At 37.4% G+C, this 16359-nt stretch overlaps 1 protein-coding gene across 1 annotated transcript in view; it reads left to right on the top strand.

The window, feature by feature from the left end:
* Positions 1 to 8313, top strand: part of kon (chondroitin sulfate proteoglycan 4-like protein) — a 99869-nt gene extending 91556 nt beyond the window's left edge. Inside the window, exons 12-13 of the mRNA XM_073969716.1 lie at positions 50 to 959; positions 5959 to 8313. Of these exons, the coding sequence (XP_073825817.1) occupies positions 50 to 959; positions 5959 to 7678 (2630 nt within the window). The 3' untranslated portion in view covers positions 7679 to 8313. The remainder of the gene's footprint in view (positions 1 to 49; positions 960 to 5958) is intronic.
* Positions 8314 to 16359: the final 8046 nt, after the last annotated feature.

The following is a 16359-nucleotide window of genomic DNA, read 5'->3' as shown; positions in this document are numbered from 1 at the left end:
ATGCCTTTAAATAATTTGAAATTAATTTGTTCTTTCCCTCTTCTTTTAGTGGCCCGTGACTATGATACCCCACCGGAGAACATCACCTTTGTGGTTAATCACATCTATGGTGGTTATTTGGCCTTTAAAAATGATCCTGAATCGAAAATTGATAGCTTTACACAAAATGACATTAACAATGAACAGGTCTATTTTATACACGACTCCAACTCACGGCGCAATGAACTGTCATTTATGGTCACCGATGGCCTCTTTAATACCACCGAACAAGTTTTGAATATTGCCATTAAACCCATTGAAATCATTGAGGAACGTAATGAAAATCTTCATGTTTTCCCCTTGACAAAGAAACAAATACTGCGTGACCACCTACACTTCCGCTGTTCCGATGAAGAACGGGAGATACGTTACAATATCACCGTACCACCAAATCTGGGACGGATTGTCAATGAATATTTGGTCAACGACAATGGCCAGGCGAGGGAGGTTACCGAATTCACCCAGGACGACATTGATAACGGTCACATATTCTACGAACACACTGCTGTGATTATTGAATTTCGCATCAACGATTCATTCTATTTCGATGTTATTGCCAAGCGCAGCGATCGTTTGCTGGATCAGAAGTTTAATATTGAAATCTCTGTATCTTCTGGTGGTCTCTTGAGATTTTTACCAGTTTCAAAGCTGAATGTTGATGAAGGTGGATCGGTGCCAATCAATTTGGATTTCTCCAAAATGTTGGAATATCTGAAGACTCGTGCTGGTATTAATAATCCCGAGCTGTTTATTGAAACGGTACAAAAGCCCAGCCATGGTTCAATTGGTTTGGGCCATGAATTCCGTCCCACTCAAAAATTCCATCCCAGTGATTTCTTTACCCGGAAAGTTTACTATATTCATGATCACACCGACACCTTGGAGGATACCATATTGATGTCCGTTTATTTGGAACAAGGGTAAGTTTAGGTTTTTAGTGATTGTTATAAAAAATATATATATAACATTAGAAAGGTCCTGACTTTTGTGTAGATCCCACAAATAACCACGTTAACTAACTTAAAATACATTCATGTCCATAGGTGCTGTTTAAATTCCTTCCCAATTGAGTTATTACATGAATAGAGAAACCTCTTTTCGTTGGAATCTCAGTTGACAGTCCAGAATTGTACTAGATACTTAGATTCCGAAGAGTAATATATCTTCAGTCCCACTAGTTCTGATAGCATAAAATCCTCGATGTTTATAGTAAAAAATACCATTACTGTTTTCGCAGGATTTACTCTAAGGAGATTTGCTTTGGCTCATCGGGGCAGCCTTAAGTTCTGAGATTGTAGAGACAAATTTTTCAGTAATCAGCAACACTACATCATCAGAGTAGGCATAGTTGTTTCCCCAATGCTTGAATTTAGAATTCTGCTATCCAGCACTTAATTTATCTAATTTGTAAGGGTTCATGCGGTATTAACGTTACGCTAAGTTGTCTAAGATCAGGTGTCAGGTGTTTGTTCTCTGGTCAAGTTATTTTAGTGGAAGAAATGCATGTGTCATGGAATCCAGTGAGAGGGTCCGGGAAGATGTGGCTCGAGGCTATCCTCATTGATCCATTTATTTGTAACCTCATGATGGATTCTCTGCAGCGATAGTTAGCGACCACTTCTAAGACCTGTGTGCATGCTGATGACCTGCTTAATATGATTGAAGTTGAGACTCGTGTTGAGGTGGAATGTCGTGTCGTGCTAATGCTGCTAAAGGCAAGTTAGTCCATAGTCGTCCCGCCACATTCCAATTGGTGAACATAGCATACGTTAGTTAAGTCGCATACTTGAGCATAACTACGGCATTCAGACATGTTAGCAAGAAGATGTTACTTCGGTCCCTGTCCTTTGATCTGAAAGTGATATGTATAAGTTAAAGCGTGAGGATGATTGTCTCCGGTCTTCTGATATGGTGGATGGGGATATTAGACGGCGCAGTGCAATTCTTCTGAAGCGTGGTACTGATAAGTGTCGGACTAGGAGGACAAACAGTGACCAGGGGAGGGTGACACTACGTTCGTACTTGACCACCCATACTTCAGCTTAATCGTGAATCTGGGTATCTTACTGTCGGGACAGAATTATGCGGGTGTGACTGGCGGAATGTTCTTACAATGATGACATTAGATGTTAACCTATGATGAGACTGGTGGGATTTTATTAGGGCACTTGGAGACAGTCGGTCCATAGTTCTTTGAGTAGTTTTGAACGTGAAGTGTTTGCTAGGAGAAGGAGGATACTTAGTGGAAGTAATCCTCTCACATAATAATCTCTACAGTGGGGGGTGTTGGTGTCGCCGGATGGATGGCCTCATTAATTATTGTATTGTTTGTCGACGCGATCCCTGTGGGTCCTTTGTGCAGTTCGGAAGGATTGCATGCTAATTATTGGTGGTCCTGTCTTGTGTATTCTCCCCTCATAAAGTTTTGGGTCTATTTGGAGTCAAACTGGTAGTAGTTTTCTGCTACGAAGCCTGACCGGAGGCTATATTCTGGTACAGTACCAGGTGCCTCGAGATCTTCAGATCTAGTTTGGCTGTTGGCGTTAGCCCACTTGTGAAAGCATCACTGTAGCTGTGGTTTAGACCTAAATCGCGGGTAGGGTTTTTGGCTCAAATGTGGAGTTGTGGATACGTGGATGGAAAGGCAAAAGTGTTAGATGGGATTCGGTCCTAACCTAAGAGGCGATGAAGTCCAAAAACCTGTGAGCGAATTTGTAGTCGTACTTCTGTGTTAAGAGCACTGTGAAATAGCCCGTAAAGTAGGTGCTCATATTAAACACTTCGACGTAATCCTTATATATATCCTGGTATATTGGCAGAGTGACAAATTGGAGCATCACCGATGATTACATATTGATTGCCCACTTTATCTTGTATTTTTTACCACTTTCGCATGAATTTGGAGGTTATCGCACTCTGTGCGAAAGGTTTCGGCGTCCTTACAGCCTAGAAAATGAGTTATGAGTTTTAGAGTTTTGAAGCAAGACAGTCTTTGCTACGGGAGACGATTCACCTTTGCTGGCATCTTTGCCCGGCTTCAGTATCAGGACTACCCTGCCGATTTTCCAGACTTCGATCACGATTTGAGTGGCTGGCGACCTGTTGAGAACTTTAGTTAGATTTCATCAGGGCCCAACGCTTTGGATGAGTTGGCGTTCGTGATGGTATTCGCCACATCATTCATTGTAAATTGTGGTGATTTCTCCTCGGTAGGAGGAGATGTAATGCGACGTAGTACTCTTCGCTCTGTCACTCGCGGCGTGCTCGACAAACTGTCCATTAAAATAACTGGCGTACTTCTTCGGATCAATAAACGTAACCTTGCCAAACGTGACTGAGGTCCTATCCTCCTTCTGTAAAGGGTTCGAAAGTGACTTAACCGTTGCTCACAATTTTCTTATTCAGTCTTCCATGATACAAGTATTCTGATAATTTAGCCACTTGTTTTCTCGCTGACGAACCTGTTAAAATCCAGTGTCAGTTTCCTGACTCTGCGGTCACTTGGGTTGGCTCGACGAAGCACGTCACACTCATTTGCTAATCCCCCCGCCTCTGCTGGGATATTTAGTCTCACTTCCGCTATTTGAACAGTAGGTATATAGCGAGTGGCTGCAGCAGTAATTATGGATAGGAACGTCCTCTCTACTACTCGAACATCAGAAGGGTTGACAGATCTCTGACGCGGTGATTTAACTCTGGAACTAGGTCAAATAGCTATGCCAAGATTGATGAAAGTGCGGCGTCCAATTCCATTCCGACACGGACCGCTCCCAACGCAGAAAAACGATACAAAGACAAACATATGTGCACTGAGGCTGGCCGGAACACGGCTATTATGTGGCCGGCCGATGTAGATCGAAATCCAATGATTTCTTGTTGTTGCATTTAATAACCTTGACATCCTTGTGGAGGAAAGTGTTGCTCCAATTTACATCCGCAGAACACTGGTCTTTCTTTCAGGAAAGGCCTTAATTTCCACTTGAAGTTTGTTGTGACGCTTCATTGGGGTCGGTCTCGAATAAGTTTTTTGCGTCCGTGATCTTGAGCTTTAGGTCTGGCCTTTTTTCCTTGGCTTTGCGGTCAAGGACGGCTGCGTAGGAAATAATTGGATGAACTGTCTGAGTCTTCTTGGACAAAGTCTGTGGGTCTTCGGAGGAGCGGGCACTCTTCTCAGTTTTAGAATCATGACTTTGGTTCTGCTTTTCAGATGGCGATTGTTTCTCTGGAGCCTTCAGTTTACTCTTGTCTTTTCGGTAAGAGTGGAATTTGGAAATAGACTCAATTGTTCACCTTTGTGTATCTCGCTCGAATTTGTGGTAAGTCCCTTGGCCTTATTTTTATCATTCGGGATTGAGTTCGACTTCGGGACAGAAAGGGACTAGACCATTTTGCTGGACAGCAGGTTTCGTCTCCTCTGATTTCTTGGTCGTCGTCGCAGCGTCCTAAAAGGCTGTGGTTTAAACGATTCCAGGTTTTGGCAGGAAGAATTTATCCACCTGAAGCTTGCTTTGAAGCGCATAAAGAACAAGTTTTTGATTTTTTCTCATGAATCTGAGTTTGCTTCTGATGAAGAAGATCTTCTTCTCAGAGTGTAAATTCTACTCTTTTCCAAAGAATATACGGAGATAAGCAAACACTTTTATAGTGTTTTGTATCTCAAATTTCATTGGCATTTCTGTCTTCAGAGGCAATAGCAGTTAATGTCTATTTGACATCCCGCTTCAGATATTTTTCGATGTGTACCGAAATACAATCAGTTGGAACTTGTTTTACAGGCATTTTAGCACCTGAGTCAATAATCCCTTCTTTCACATCACCCTCATCTGCCTTAGTAGATTAGACCGGGTTCACTGTGATGTCTAGCTCGTCGTTGGTCAAGATCAGATTGAGTAAACTGTTCTCTCGAGTTATGTCCTTGTTCTGTTGTTCTGGGGCAATGCTTTCCGAGATCGAGGCGTTCCCTATTTTACTTCTCTAAACTATCCTCTTGCGAAGAGTTGTGTTAGTCGTTTCCTCCCATAATATCGGTCTTATCAGTCATAGACTGGTTTGCACCTGAGTCCATAACCCTGTCTTCTATATCACCTTCATCCTTCTTAGTAGACTTTGCTGGTGATGTCCACCTCGTCATCGGTCAAGGTCAGATTAAGTAACACGTCCCCCGGCGTTGTATCCTTGTTCTGCGATACAGGGACAAATCATTCCAATTTATCGTGAAATTCCCTACATTACTTCTCTAACTATTTTCAATAGACATCGCAGTTTTGTGGGTCGTCCCTACCCATAGTATCGGTCCTGTCTGCGAAGACCGGTTTGCACCGTTCATGGATCCAAATTTTAAGGACGTCGACTATTCAATCACTATTTCGCAATGCACATATAGAATTTACTGCTGTAAATGCAGAGACATAAACACCTAATTCAATGGGATCACAATCGCTTGATGTCGACGACACTTGGCTTGTGACCACGAAGTCTTGCCGCCGGAACCGGGTAATTTAGATCCGTCACCGTAACATTTTCTTTTTATTAGACTTCCCCACCGTAGTTATTTATTTTAGGTGAATAAACCCGATTCAATTTTGGTACACAGGGGAAATAAACGATCCACAATATTCAGGGAATGTAGAGCACGCATCTCTCAAAGATTGCTCGCCGATATGATAGATCTGATCTTTTCCTTATCGCAGCGTATCAAAGAGATTCTCAAGTTTAAACAAATATGTTGAATCAACTCTGTCAGAGGTTGCCCTCAGGCTGTTCTGATTCAACACATTACAAAAACTCGCTTCCCATACGCGACCCGGAAAGCGCACCCATTAGGAGATTAACGTCTACCTTCGGTATTAGCTGTATAAAATCAAACCACTCCTTTGCAATCCATTAATTTTCATTTGTTTGCTTTTTTCTCCATTTCAGACACATTTTTCTCTGCAATCTCACCATTCCGGTATCGATAAATCCCATCAATGATCAACCTTTCAAGCTGATAACCCATCAACCGCAAATGACGGTGGTCGAAGGAGAGAATCGAACAATTACACGCAACATTTTGGTGACCGAAGACAAAGACACCCCACCGGAAGAAATCATCTATGACATTATGAGTGGTCCGACATTGGGAGTTCTGAAGAAAATCTCCAAAGATGGTGTGGCTGAAGACATGCTAGCCTATTCAAATCAATTTACCCAAGCGGATATTAACAATGATCGCATCGTTTATGTGCACTTTGGAACACCACAATCAACAACATTTTGCTTCACCGTATCCGATGGCAAATTTAATCCTGCCTATGAAATATTCACCATCAAAATCGCTCCCATATCTATAATGCCCACGGACACACAATACCCCGTTACGGTACAACAAGGTGCCACAACGGCTGTTATGAAATTGGAAAATATTGGCATCAAAACAAACGCCCAGGCCCAAAGATTGTCATATAACATTACCAACTCTCCGCTCTATGGTATAATTGTTCTGAAACATCAACCCACCCTGAGATTTAATCATCAACTTTTGGAAATGGGTCAAATCAACTACATGCAAACCGATTTGAATCGTTCTAATGACACTTTTCAGATTAGTGCCTATGTTCCGGGTACAAATTATGCCGCCACAGTAGATGTGTTGGTTCAAGTGGAACCTGTTATTAAAATTACCGATATACCAATGATGGGTGTCCAAGCGGGAGAAAAAATACGTTTAATGTCATTATTGGTTCCGGATAATCCCCTCTCCTTGAAGTTGAATAAATTCAATCCGAAATTTTTAATAACCCGCTTGCCCAGCACTGGACAAATACGGAAGATTATTCGCAGCAGTGGTCTTTCGAGTGATAGCCAAAATGAAAGGCCCACCAGTTCATTTTCTTTCAAGGAACTACGAAGTGGTGTGGTGTATTTTGTACCCCATGAATCGGCGGCAAATACCAAGGCAGACAACGATAGCTTTGATTACCAACTGCACATTAAGACGGTACAACCAGCCCAGGCTTCTGTGAAAATGATCTATCGCAAAGCGGTGGATGGGACATTGTCTGATGTTACCAAGGCCTCTACGGGATTTTCACTGAATTATGTGGCCATCATTTGTGCTGTGTTGATTTTATTAATGTTGGTTTTGATTATTATGTTGGTTCTCAAATTCCGTTACTTGAAAAAGCATAAAGCCAACATATCCAAAGATCAACCACCAGCCTTACCGTGTCCTCCCGACCTGACTTCTGTCAGTCCCCAACATCATCATCCACATCACAACAGCCATCATCATCATTATGCCAATTCTGAGGCGGACTCCGTGCCAGTTACAGGAAATTCCACACCTCTGCCAGGCTTTAGTAACATACCCCACTGTAAAATTATACCAGTGGAATCGTACAAACACGATTTCCCCGACTATGATCCTGATGAAGATGAAACCGATGATCAATGTGATCCCCAACAAATGATGTTGCCCCAACGTTACAATCCATATCAATTGGAAAATGACACCTGGAGTTCGTCCTGCGATATGGCCAATGATTTTGCAGGCTATTCAAGTGTGCCGCAAAGCAGTGGTCAGGCTGCTTCAGCATCTACGCCGCCTTCAGCACCGCCTAGTAATCCACTGCTTAGAAGAAATCAGTATTGGGTCTGAACACAACTTCTCACCTAAAGGGAAGAGGAATAGTTGTAATTATTTTTAATTAATTTTTTAAATAATAAGAAAAAACGACCTTACAAAAAAAAACGACACAAGTGCTTTAAAAGTGCCTTTAAAATATAAGTTTTATATATATTTTTAATTTATTTTCTAAAACTTGCCATAAGGACCTCCATCTTTTTAAAGTGGGGCTCCAACCAATTTCCAGTTCCATGCCAAAAACTAACACAAAAAAACAACTGGACCAAAATTGTTTTTAAAATTATACCATAACTTTTTACTATTCGTAAGATTTAGACCGCTAAGGCCACCTGTGTATAATTTAGTTTTAAGTAATCTTTTTATATATAGAATAATAACGCATTTTTAAAATAAATTTTAATCTTAAATGCCATTTCTTGTCGTTGCCATCATCCATCAGATTTTAAATTCATTTGTTTGCCATACCATTTTTTCTAATTGTGGCCATAATGTTTCTTTAGCAATAACTTATTTTCATATACACATATCGCCATTTTTAAGTTAAGATCTACATTCTTTACTCATAGCTGTAAGTTCATTGACTTATACTATATTGACTCAAATAACTTATTAATAAATGACAATAAATTATCGACGAATTGAATTCATGCGTATGTGTTTCTTTTAAAATATCAAGCCCTGTGGAAATGCTAATCGTAATTAGCTAGTGTTGGCCAAGACTTTTTGGAGGCACTTCCCATGGTTTCAAAGTTGCATTTTGCAACTGGCTAAGTAGTTCACTAATCCATTAAATATACGTATTTATCTTCGGACTTTAAGAACGGAATTGTTATCTCTTGGATATTCGGTCTATTGGTTGCATGCACCATATTGCATTGAATATTAAGGCACTATTCGGGGATGGTATTTTATACCAAAATGAATTTTTCGACGAGCTAAGTCGATCTGGCTATGCGTGTCCGGCTGTCTGTCCATTTAAACCTTGTTATCATGCTACAGAAGATGATCGGAATAGGCAAACAAATTGTTTGAAGAAAAATTCAACGTTTTATTTTAAAGCGAATATCTCCGATTATATAAGGGGTATGCAAAAAACAAAACCTGGCAATGAAAGTAGAAAATATAATACACCGGGGTCAAACAACGGGGATATTGTAATAGTCGCTAATACATCCCATTTTTTTCATTTTTTGTAATCACGCTACAGGTTGCAATTTTGCTTGGATCGTCTCAAAATTTTGGGTGTTGAGGGGGGGAGAGAAAGAAGCCAAATGATTTTGGCGGTAGTCGGATTATATTTAAGATTCTGAATGGACAAAAAACTTATGTGGAGAAGAATTCAACGTTTTATATTTTGCGAATGTCTACTCTCAAATCCAATGGAAGGAGAAAATATCACCTTTAAATTTATGAAAAGTAGGTTGGCGTAGGTGTTCGAGCAAGGTAGATTTGAATTGTAACTTGGAATATTTCAGTTTTACACCGACGCACATTGGGGCAAGATTCCAAAAAACGGAGATTAATTCAGGGAAGCATTTGAGTGAACTAATGTTAATATTTTTCGAATGTTTACACTTCAATCAATATAACGGAACACAGTTTTGGTGCAAATTGAGGGATTGGAGAGGTATATTCGAAGCCCTCATAAATGGGTAACATAAAAACTATGAAGTGTTTTTACGGTTTTGCCTTCATTTCTTATTTGAAATGAAAATTATTGGTTAAGCTAATATTTGGCAAAAAATTATTAAGTTAGGTCAATATTTTAGTGTAGCTCCCATACAACGGTATCTCCCGATTTCATGTATTTCGAGGGTCTTGACCACATTTTTGTAGTACATTTATCTGTAAATTAGGATTTATAGTTCTGAATGCCTAAGAATTCATAGTTCGAAAATTTGTCAATATAGGTCAATGTTTTGGTATAGGCCCCATATAGTGGTGCAGTCAAATTTGGGAGTTTTCGAATATTATATGCATATATTGCAACTAAACTGGTTCAAATTGTGAATTGTACATTTTGAAGGGATTGAAAATATTTCTATCAAACATCATCTCTATATATTTTCGTTATGGAATAAGCTCCATATAAAATATTCCGCTACTTTTTTAACTCTAAATACTTTTCAAAAATAGGGAAAATGGCTACATTTTAAATTAATTTTTAATATGCTTCTAAACTTCTTTTGCCATAAATATGTTTTTCTAAGACTTAGATTCCTAACTGAAGTTGACGATTCCATTCTAAAAGGGGCACTTTTGATGCGTAAAAAGATTGGGAAAAAATCCCATTCTTAAATCTGTTCGAGATACTAATTTTGGTTGTTGCGCGCAAAAGTTATGGCGGTTTCAATTCTGATAAAAAGAAAAAATTTTTTAAAAGACTCTAATCATTATATTGAGAAACTCTCTTAATTAGGGGCTCCCTACATGCTAAATGTTTACTGAGGTCCCATAACTTTAGTGAAAAAGTTGTAAATTTTCGCGGAAATTAGGAAAGCATTCAAAACAATTGGTAGTTTACAACTTGTTCTAATAAAATTCAAGCTGTTTATGCATCTGAAAAATATATAAAAAATATGTACGTAATCTAAACATCGCGAAGATTCAAATGAAACCAAAACTATACAAATCCGTTTAGCGGTTTGCATATTATAGCAAAAAACAAAAAATATATTGAGGAAATTTATAAAATTTTTGTAAGAGAAAATATTTATAAAAATTTATTTTGTGAGTTAGTTGAACAAAATGTAAGAAAAATAGGTCGGAGTTTTTCTTCTATTTTAGTTAAATTTCACGCAATAAATCACATTTTTTATTCTAATCACTTCTCGAAAACACGCTAACATCTAGCAGAAGATATGGATATCTTTCAAATAAATGTTGGGTTCCTTTAAATGGGGTATAATCTTGAAATAAAATTGTATCGGGTAATGTTCTTTTTGAAATGCGTGTAAATCGGGAAATCCTCAAAATTACTTGATGCGCATGCGGTTTACCAATACAGCGAATTCTTCTCTTTTAATTTGTACACATTTGCTAGAATTTACTTTGGCCGCTAAGATGTAGCATCGTCTGCAGTTTAGTGTGCAACAAACTGTATTACGCTTATATTTTGCACAAAGTGCATACACTTTTTATGCGCATCCGATTTCACAACCAACCGTGAAAAAATACATCGATCTAAACATATTTCAATAAAATCCATCAAGAACCGTGGATGTAGCATAACACAGTATTTTTTGGATAAATCGGATACAGCTCCCATGCCACTAAATTTTTCAAACCGCTGTTTTCGCACAAACGCGAGTGATGATTCACTTTCTTCATTGAAATGGAAACGATCCACATAAAACGCGAATTAGTCAGCGATATTTTGAAAAACATTTTTTGCAAATTTTTCAATTTTTGCAGTAGCCATTTCCGCCGTTCTAGTAGATGGATTTTTACGAGCTGTGATTCATATGTTCCGGATCGTCGAAAAACTAAAATATCGCGGGTTACCAGCACACTCAAAACGATATTGTAAATACTGTACCCAAAAAATAGGTTTTTTAGAAAAAATATCGCACTAAATTTTGGCCTTTGGCAGTAGATTACTCTGCTGCTGTGTGGGCTACATACTTAATATATATATCAGATTATGCGAAATCGCGAGTTCTTCAATCTTATAATTGTTTTTTCGAAATATACGAATGCGCGTCCCAGTTACATAAAAAATACAAAAAACACATGAAATCCGGCTTCAAAATGTCAGCATCCATAAAAGGTGGATGCAGTGTAAATTTTGGAAAGTGATACATTAGAAGTGTAATCTTCATTTTGTATTCTCCAACTTTTACTTTGGACAGATGTCCGTCATTTGAATGGTTTAATCAGAAATCGACTAGCAATGTAAAAAACCTGTTTAGATTCAACGTGTTTTTACCTATGGTTTTTCCTTTACGCGGTCGTAACTACCACGTAAATTAAATTTTTTTGCTAAATTTTTGAGCTTTGTACAAAAACATCTATATTAATCCAGCAATAGTCATAGTTACTGGCAAACTACAATAGTTCGCGTATTATAATAGTGCAAACCTTGGCTTCATGGAAACTAAAAAATTTTGACTTTTCCTCATATACCAAAATTTAATTTAATATTTTATGGTGCTCTTTAAATTATAAAAAATTCTTTAGCTTTATGACAGTGTAACTGTAGAAGTAAACAATATATGATCTTGACATTTTGGTTAAAGACTTAAAATTTTGTACCATATTACCATGTAACGACAGTTATGCCAATAACCGAATTTAATTTATTTTAATTAATCTCCATTTTTTGCTATTTCACCCCTTGTGCATCGCCATCATTTTATATAAATCATTTTATATAGTAACTATAACATAATGGTAGACCTGCACAAGTTGTGTTATGTAGGGTGACCACAGACATTAAACCAAAACACGACATACTGTACAACAGTAACAGGGAAAATGAAGACAATAACCCCAAAATGCAAACATTTGACCCACGGCTATTTCCACCATTTTTGACATAGCTCAAAATGAGCAAGCAGGGAGCAAGTTTTGTTTGCGCAATATCAAAGAAAACAATCAAGAGAAAAATACAAAAAAAAATCTCACGACCTTCTCGACACTATTTTTTGTTATACTCCAATACATTTCAAAATTATGCAAAATCTGGACACATTTTGAGGAATTTTTTAAACACATTTCTACAAGACTGTTTCAGTACAATTTTTTTCTAAAATATTAAGAATTACCTCTGCTTGCAAAATCTATTTTGAAAATGCCAAGTTTATGTAGCAAAAACTACGTTATGGCGATTTATAAGCAGCAAAATTTAATACATTTCACCTGTTTCTTAAATTTTAAAAATATGTTCAACTTTAACACTGTGCTACACGAAAAGTAAACAACATACGACTTTGCTATTTTGGCTAGTGAGGTAGAATTTTGTACTCGTTAACCCTGTCAAGACAGATTATCAAAAATTTGTGTTTCAATTTTTCAATTAAGACCCGTTTTTTTCAATCTTGCCCCAACGTGCGACGTGCGTTAATACAGCTGCAGATAAAGACGGTCAAGTATCCCATGTAAAATGATAATCGAGAAGACCAGCGTTCAAAACAAACCCAGTTGCCACCGTGGTGCGATGGTATGCACGCCCGCCTTGCACGCTGAAGGTCGTGGGTTCGATTCCCTGGCCAGTCAACATCAAATTTTCCGTTATATGCCAAAATGTCAAAAAAACGTTGATAAAAAACTTAAAGTCAAAACCGGGAGGTACGAACGGCTGGACCGATTTCGATAATTCTTTTTGTAGAATGTGCGCCGTAACCCGGCTTGGGTTTTTATGCAAGGAAAATTTGACAACGCCCTCTTTTACGTCCACTTTTTCAATTTTCAATTTTTATCATTTCTACAAAAACTACTGAACCGATTTTCCTGAAATTACCAGGAAATGTACAGGGATGTTCCCCGGTTAAAATAGGCTACACATTTAGTTGAATTCCGGAAGGGGCGGGGTACTTTCCCTATACCCTATTTCTTTAAATATGCTATATCTATATAAATAAAAATCACGACATTTGCAAAATTTCATATTTGCAAAAATTACGAATGTTGAGGATTGGTATCTTTCCCACGCCTTTCTTTAAAATGCTATATGTATAAGCCAAACTTATGATTTGGAGACAAAATAAATATGTTATATCTAGAAAACTGATTACCACTTCTACTCTTTTCAATACATATTTTTCCAAAACTACTGAACCTAATTTCATGAAATTTTTAAAAAAATTTTCAGGAATGAAGCATGATTACAAACAATTTTAAAAATAGGATGCATTACTGACTTTTGCGATATCTACTTGTTTGACCACCTACACCAACCTAATTTGCATCATCGTAAAGGTGGGATTTTCTACTTTCATAGTCAGGCTTTGCTATCGGAAGCATCATAAACAAAGGTATGATATTCGCCATTACATTTAAAATCGCAAAAACGAAAAGTTAGGTTGCATTAGCGAATATTGCGATATCTCAGTTGTTTGATCACCTACGACAACCTAAAGTATCCGCGTCGAAATAGAACGTTGACATTTCCCCCAAAAAACGTTCACCTTCTCCCCCCATCACCAAAATCAATAGGCTTCTTCCCCTCCCCACATAGTGGTGTAGGGTATAAAAATTAAATATTGATATATAGCCCAGTCAAAATAGATATATATGTATGTATGTGTATAAGGGGAAAATTGCCACAAAGCTGAATTTTGGTGGAGAGCTAGGGTGTAACAAGAGAAGCAATGTCCTAAAAGTCCCTATCTATCCCATGTGTGCAAAAAAAATCATTTTTGGAGCCCCTATCCAGTTTTTTTGGATTTTGCTCAAAAACGATAAGACAAAAATCGGCTAAAGTAAAAGTTGTAGATTTAACAATTGTTTACAAGATTGGTTTTAATTATAAATATTATAATTAATTAAATTATTATAATTATAATTTTAAAATAATAAAATAATAATAAAAATAAAAATTTTCATTCATGGTTTAGAATTGTGTATATAACTCGCAGGGTTAATATGAAATAAAAACGCTTTAAGATATGCAACACTTTACAACGATATTTACTAACATGTTCTAATATATTTGCCGGTTATATGTCTGTAATAATAATTCGTGGTTTGTGTCCTAACTCAGTTCTTTATTTCAGATTAATCGAAGGCAAATCAAGAACACACCACTAAGGGCCTGTTTCACTATGTCGAAAGAAAATGAATGCGAACGAAAAATACCTAACCTTTGCTTTTCATGGTAATATTGACTTTGTTTTCGCTTCGAAACAACTACAAAATTTGAAAATCATACACAAGTTAATTGTTTTTCTTTCGTTTTAATTTTCGTTCGACATAATGAAACAGACTGTAAATTTGAATCGCAGTTTTGACTAACAGCCAGTTTCTGTATGTCGAAAGAAGAATATTCCAGCTTTACACCGACGTGCGTTAATACAGCTATAGATAAAGACGGTCAGGTATCCCATATAAAATGATAATCTAGAAGACCAGCGTTCAAAACAAAAAAAAAAAACAGAATTTTGTTGAATAGAAACCGACTTCGCGTTCACATAAAACTAATTGTATAATAATATTCAATACAATTTTTCAAACCCAGTTGCCACCGTGGTGCAATGGTATGCACGCCCGTCTTGCACGCTGAAGGTCGTGGGTTCGATTCACCGGCCAGCAAAATCAAACTTTCCGTTATATGCCAAATTGTCAAAAAAAGGTGGATAAAAAACTTAAAGTCAAAATCGGTAGATACGAACGGTTGGACCTATTTCGATAATTCTTTCTGTAGAATGTGCGCCATAACCCGGCTTGGGTTTTTATGCAAGGAAAATTCGACCAAGCCCTCTTTTACGTCCACTTTTTCAATTTTCAATTTTTATCATTTCTACAAAAACTACTGAACCGATTTTCCTGAAATTGCCAGGGAATTTACAAGGATAGCCCCTGGTTAAAATAGGCGACAAATTTAGTTGAATTGCGGAAAAAGGCGGGTACGTCCCCAATACCCTATTTTTTTTAAAAATGTTATATCTATATAAATAAAAAATCAAATGTCGTTCGTTGGTAATGGCATCAGTTGAGAATGGCTGGACCGATTTCGATAATTCTTTCTGTGAAATCTTCGCCATAACCCGACTTAGGTTCTTATGCAAAGGTAATTTGACCACGCCTACGTTTACGCCCACTTTTTTTAATTTTCAATTTTAATATTTTCTACAAAAACTAATGAACCGATTTTCCTGAAATTGCCAGGGAATGTAAAGGGATGATACCCGGTTAAAATAGGCTACAAATTTAGTTGAATTCCGGAAGGGGCGGAGTACTTTCCCTATACCCTATTTCTTTAAATATGCTATATCTATATAAATAAAAATCACGACATTTGCAAAATTTCATATTTGCAAAAATTACGAATGTTGAGGTTGGGTATCTTTCCCCGCTTGGACACGCCTTTCTTTAAAATGCTATATGTGTAAGCCAAACTTATGATTTGGAGCCACAATAAATATGTTATATCTAGAAAACTGATTACCACTTCTACTCTTTTCAATACATATTTTTCCAAAACTACTGAACCTAATTTCATGAAATTTTTAAAAAATGTTCAGGAATGTCGTGGTCCAAAATGCTATATATTTGTAGACGAATTTCGGGGGTAATAGGTAATTTTGACAGGTTTTTATGCACTTTTCACAGACAAAAAGTCGATTTTTGCACTTTTAATAACGCGAGTTTTCTAATTTGATTCAAAGAAAAAATATGTCAAATTTTATGGATGTGCAAGTTGTTTTCAAAAATATTCAAAACTCGCGGGGCTTTCGTTTTGGTAAAATCCTACTAGAAGCGGAGATATTCGCATATAAATAACACTTTGAATATCCTCTATATAAGTTTTGACCATTCCGGCCCCTGGGTGCTAACCGAGCATCACCACAATCAATAGGCTTCTTCCTCTATGGGATCCGCATCAACCGTCTACCAGTTTCGTGATTATCCGATCAAAATTCCGACCTGAAGCATGATTACAAAAAATTTTAAAAATAGGATGCATTACAGACTTTTGCGATATCTACTTTGTTTGACCACCTACGCCAACCTAATTTGAATCATCGTAAAGG

The sequence above is a fragment of the Musca autumnalis genome, unplaced genomic scaffold (genome assembly GCF_047663935.1).
Source record: "Musca autumnalis isolate F117 unplaced genomic scaffold, ASM4766393v1 scaffold_2, whole genome shotgun sequence".
Lineage (NCBI taxonomy): Eukaryota > Metazoa > Arthropoda > Insecta > Diptera > Muscidae > Musca > Musca autumnalis.
The sequence above is the reverse complement of the archived record's forward strand: the minus strand, read 5'-3'. Positions and strand labels throughout refer to the sequence as shown.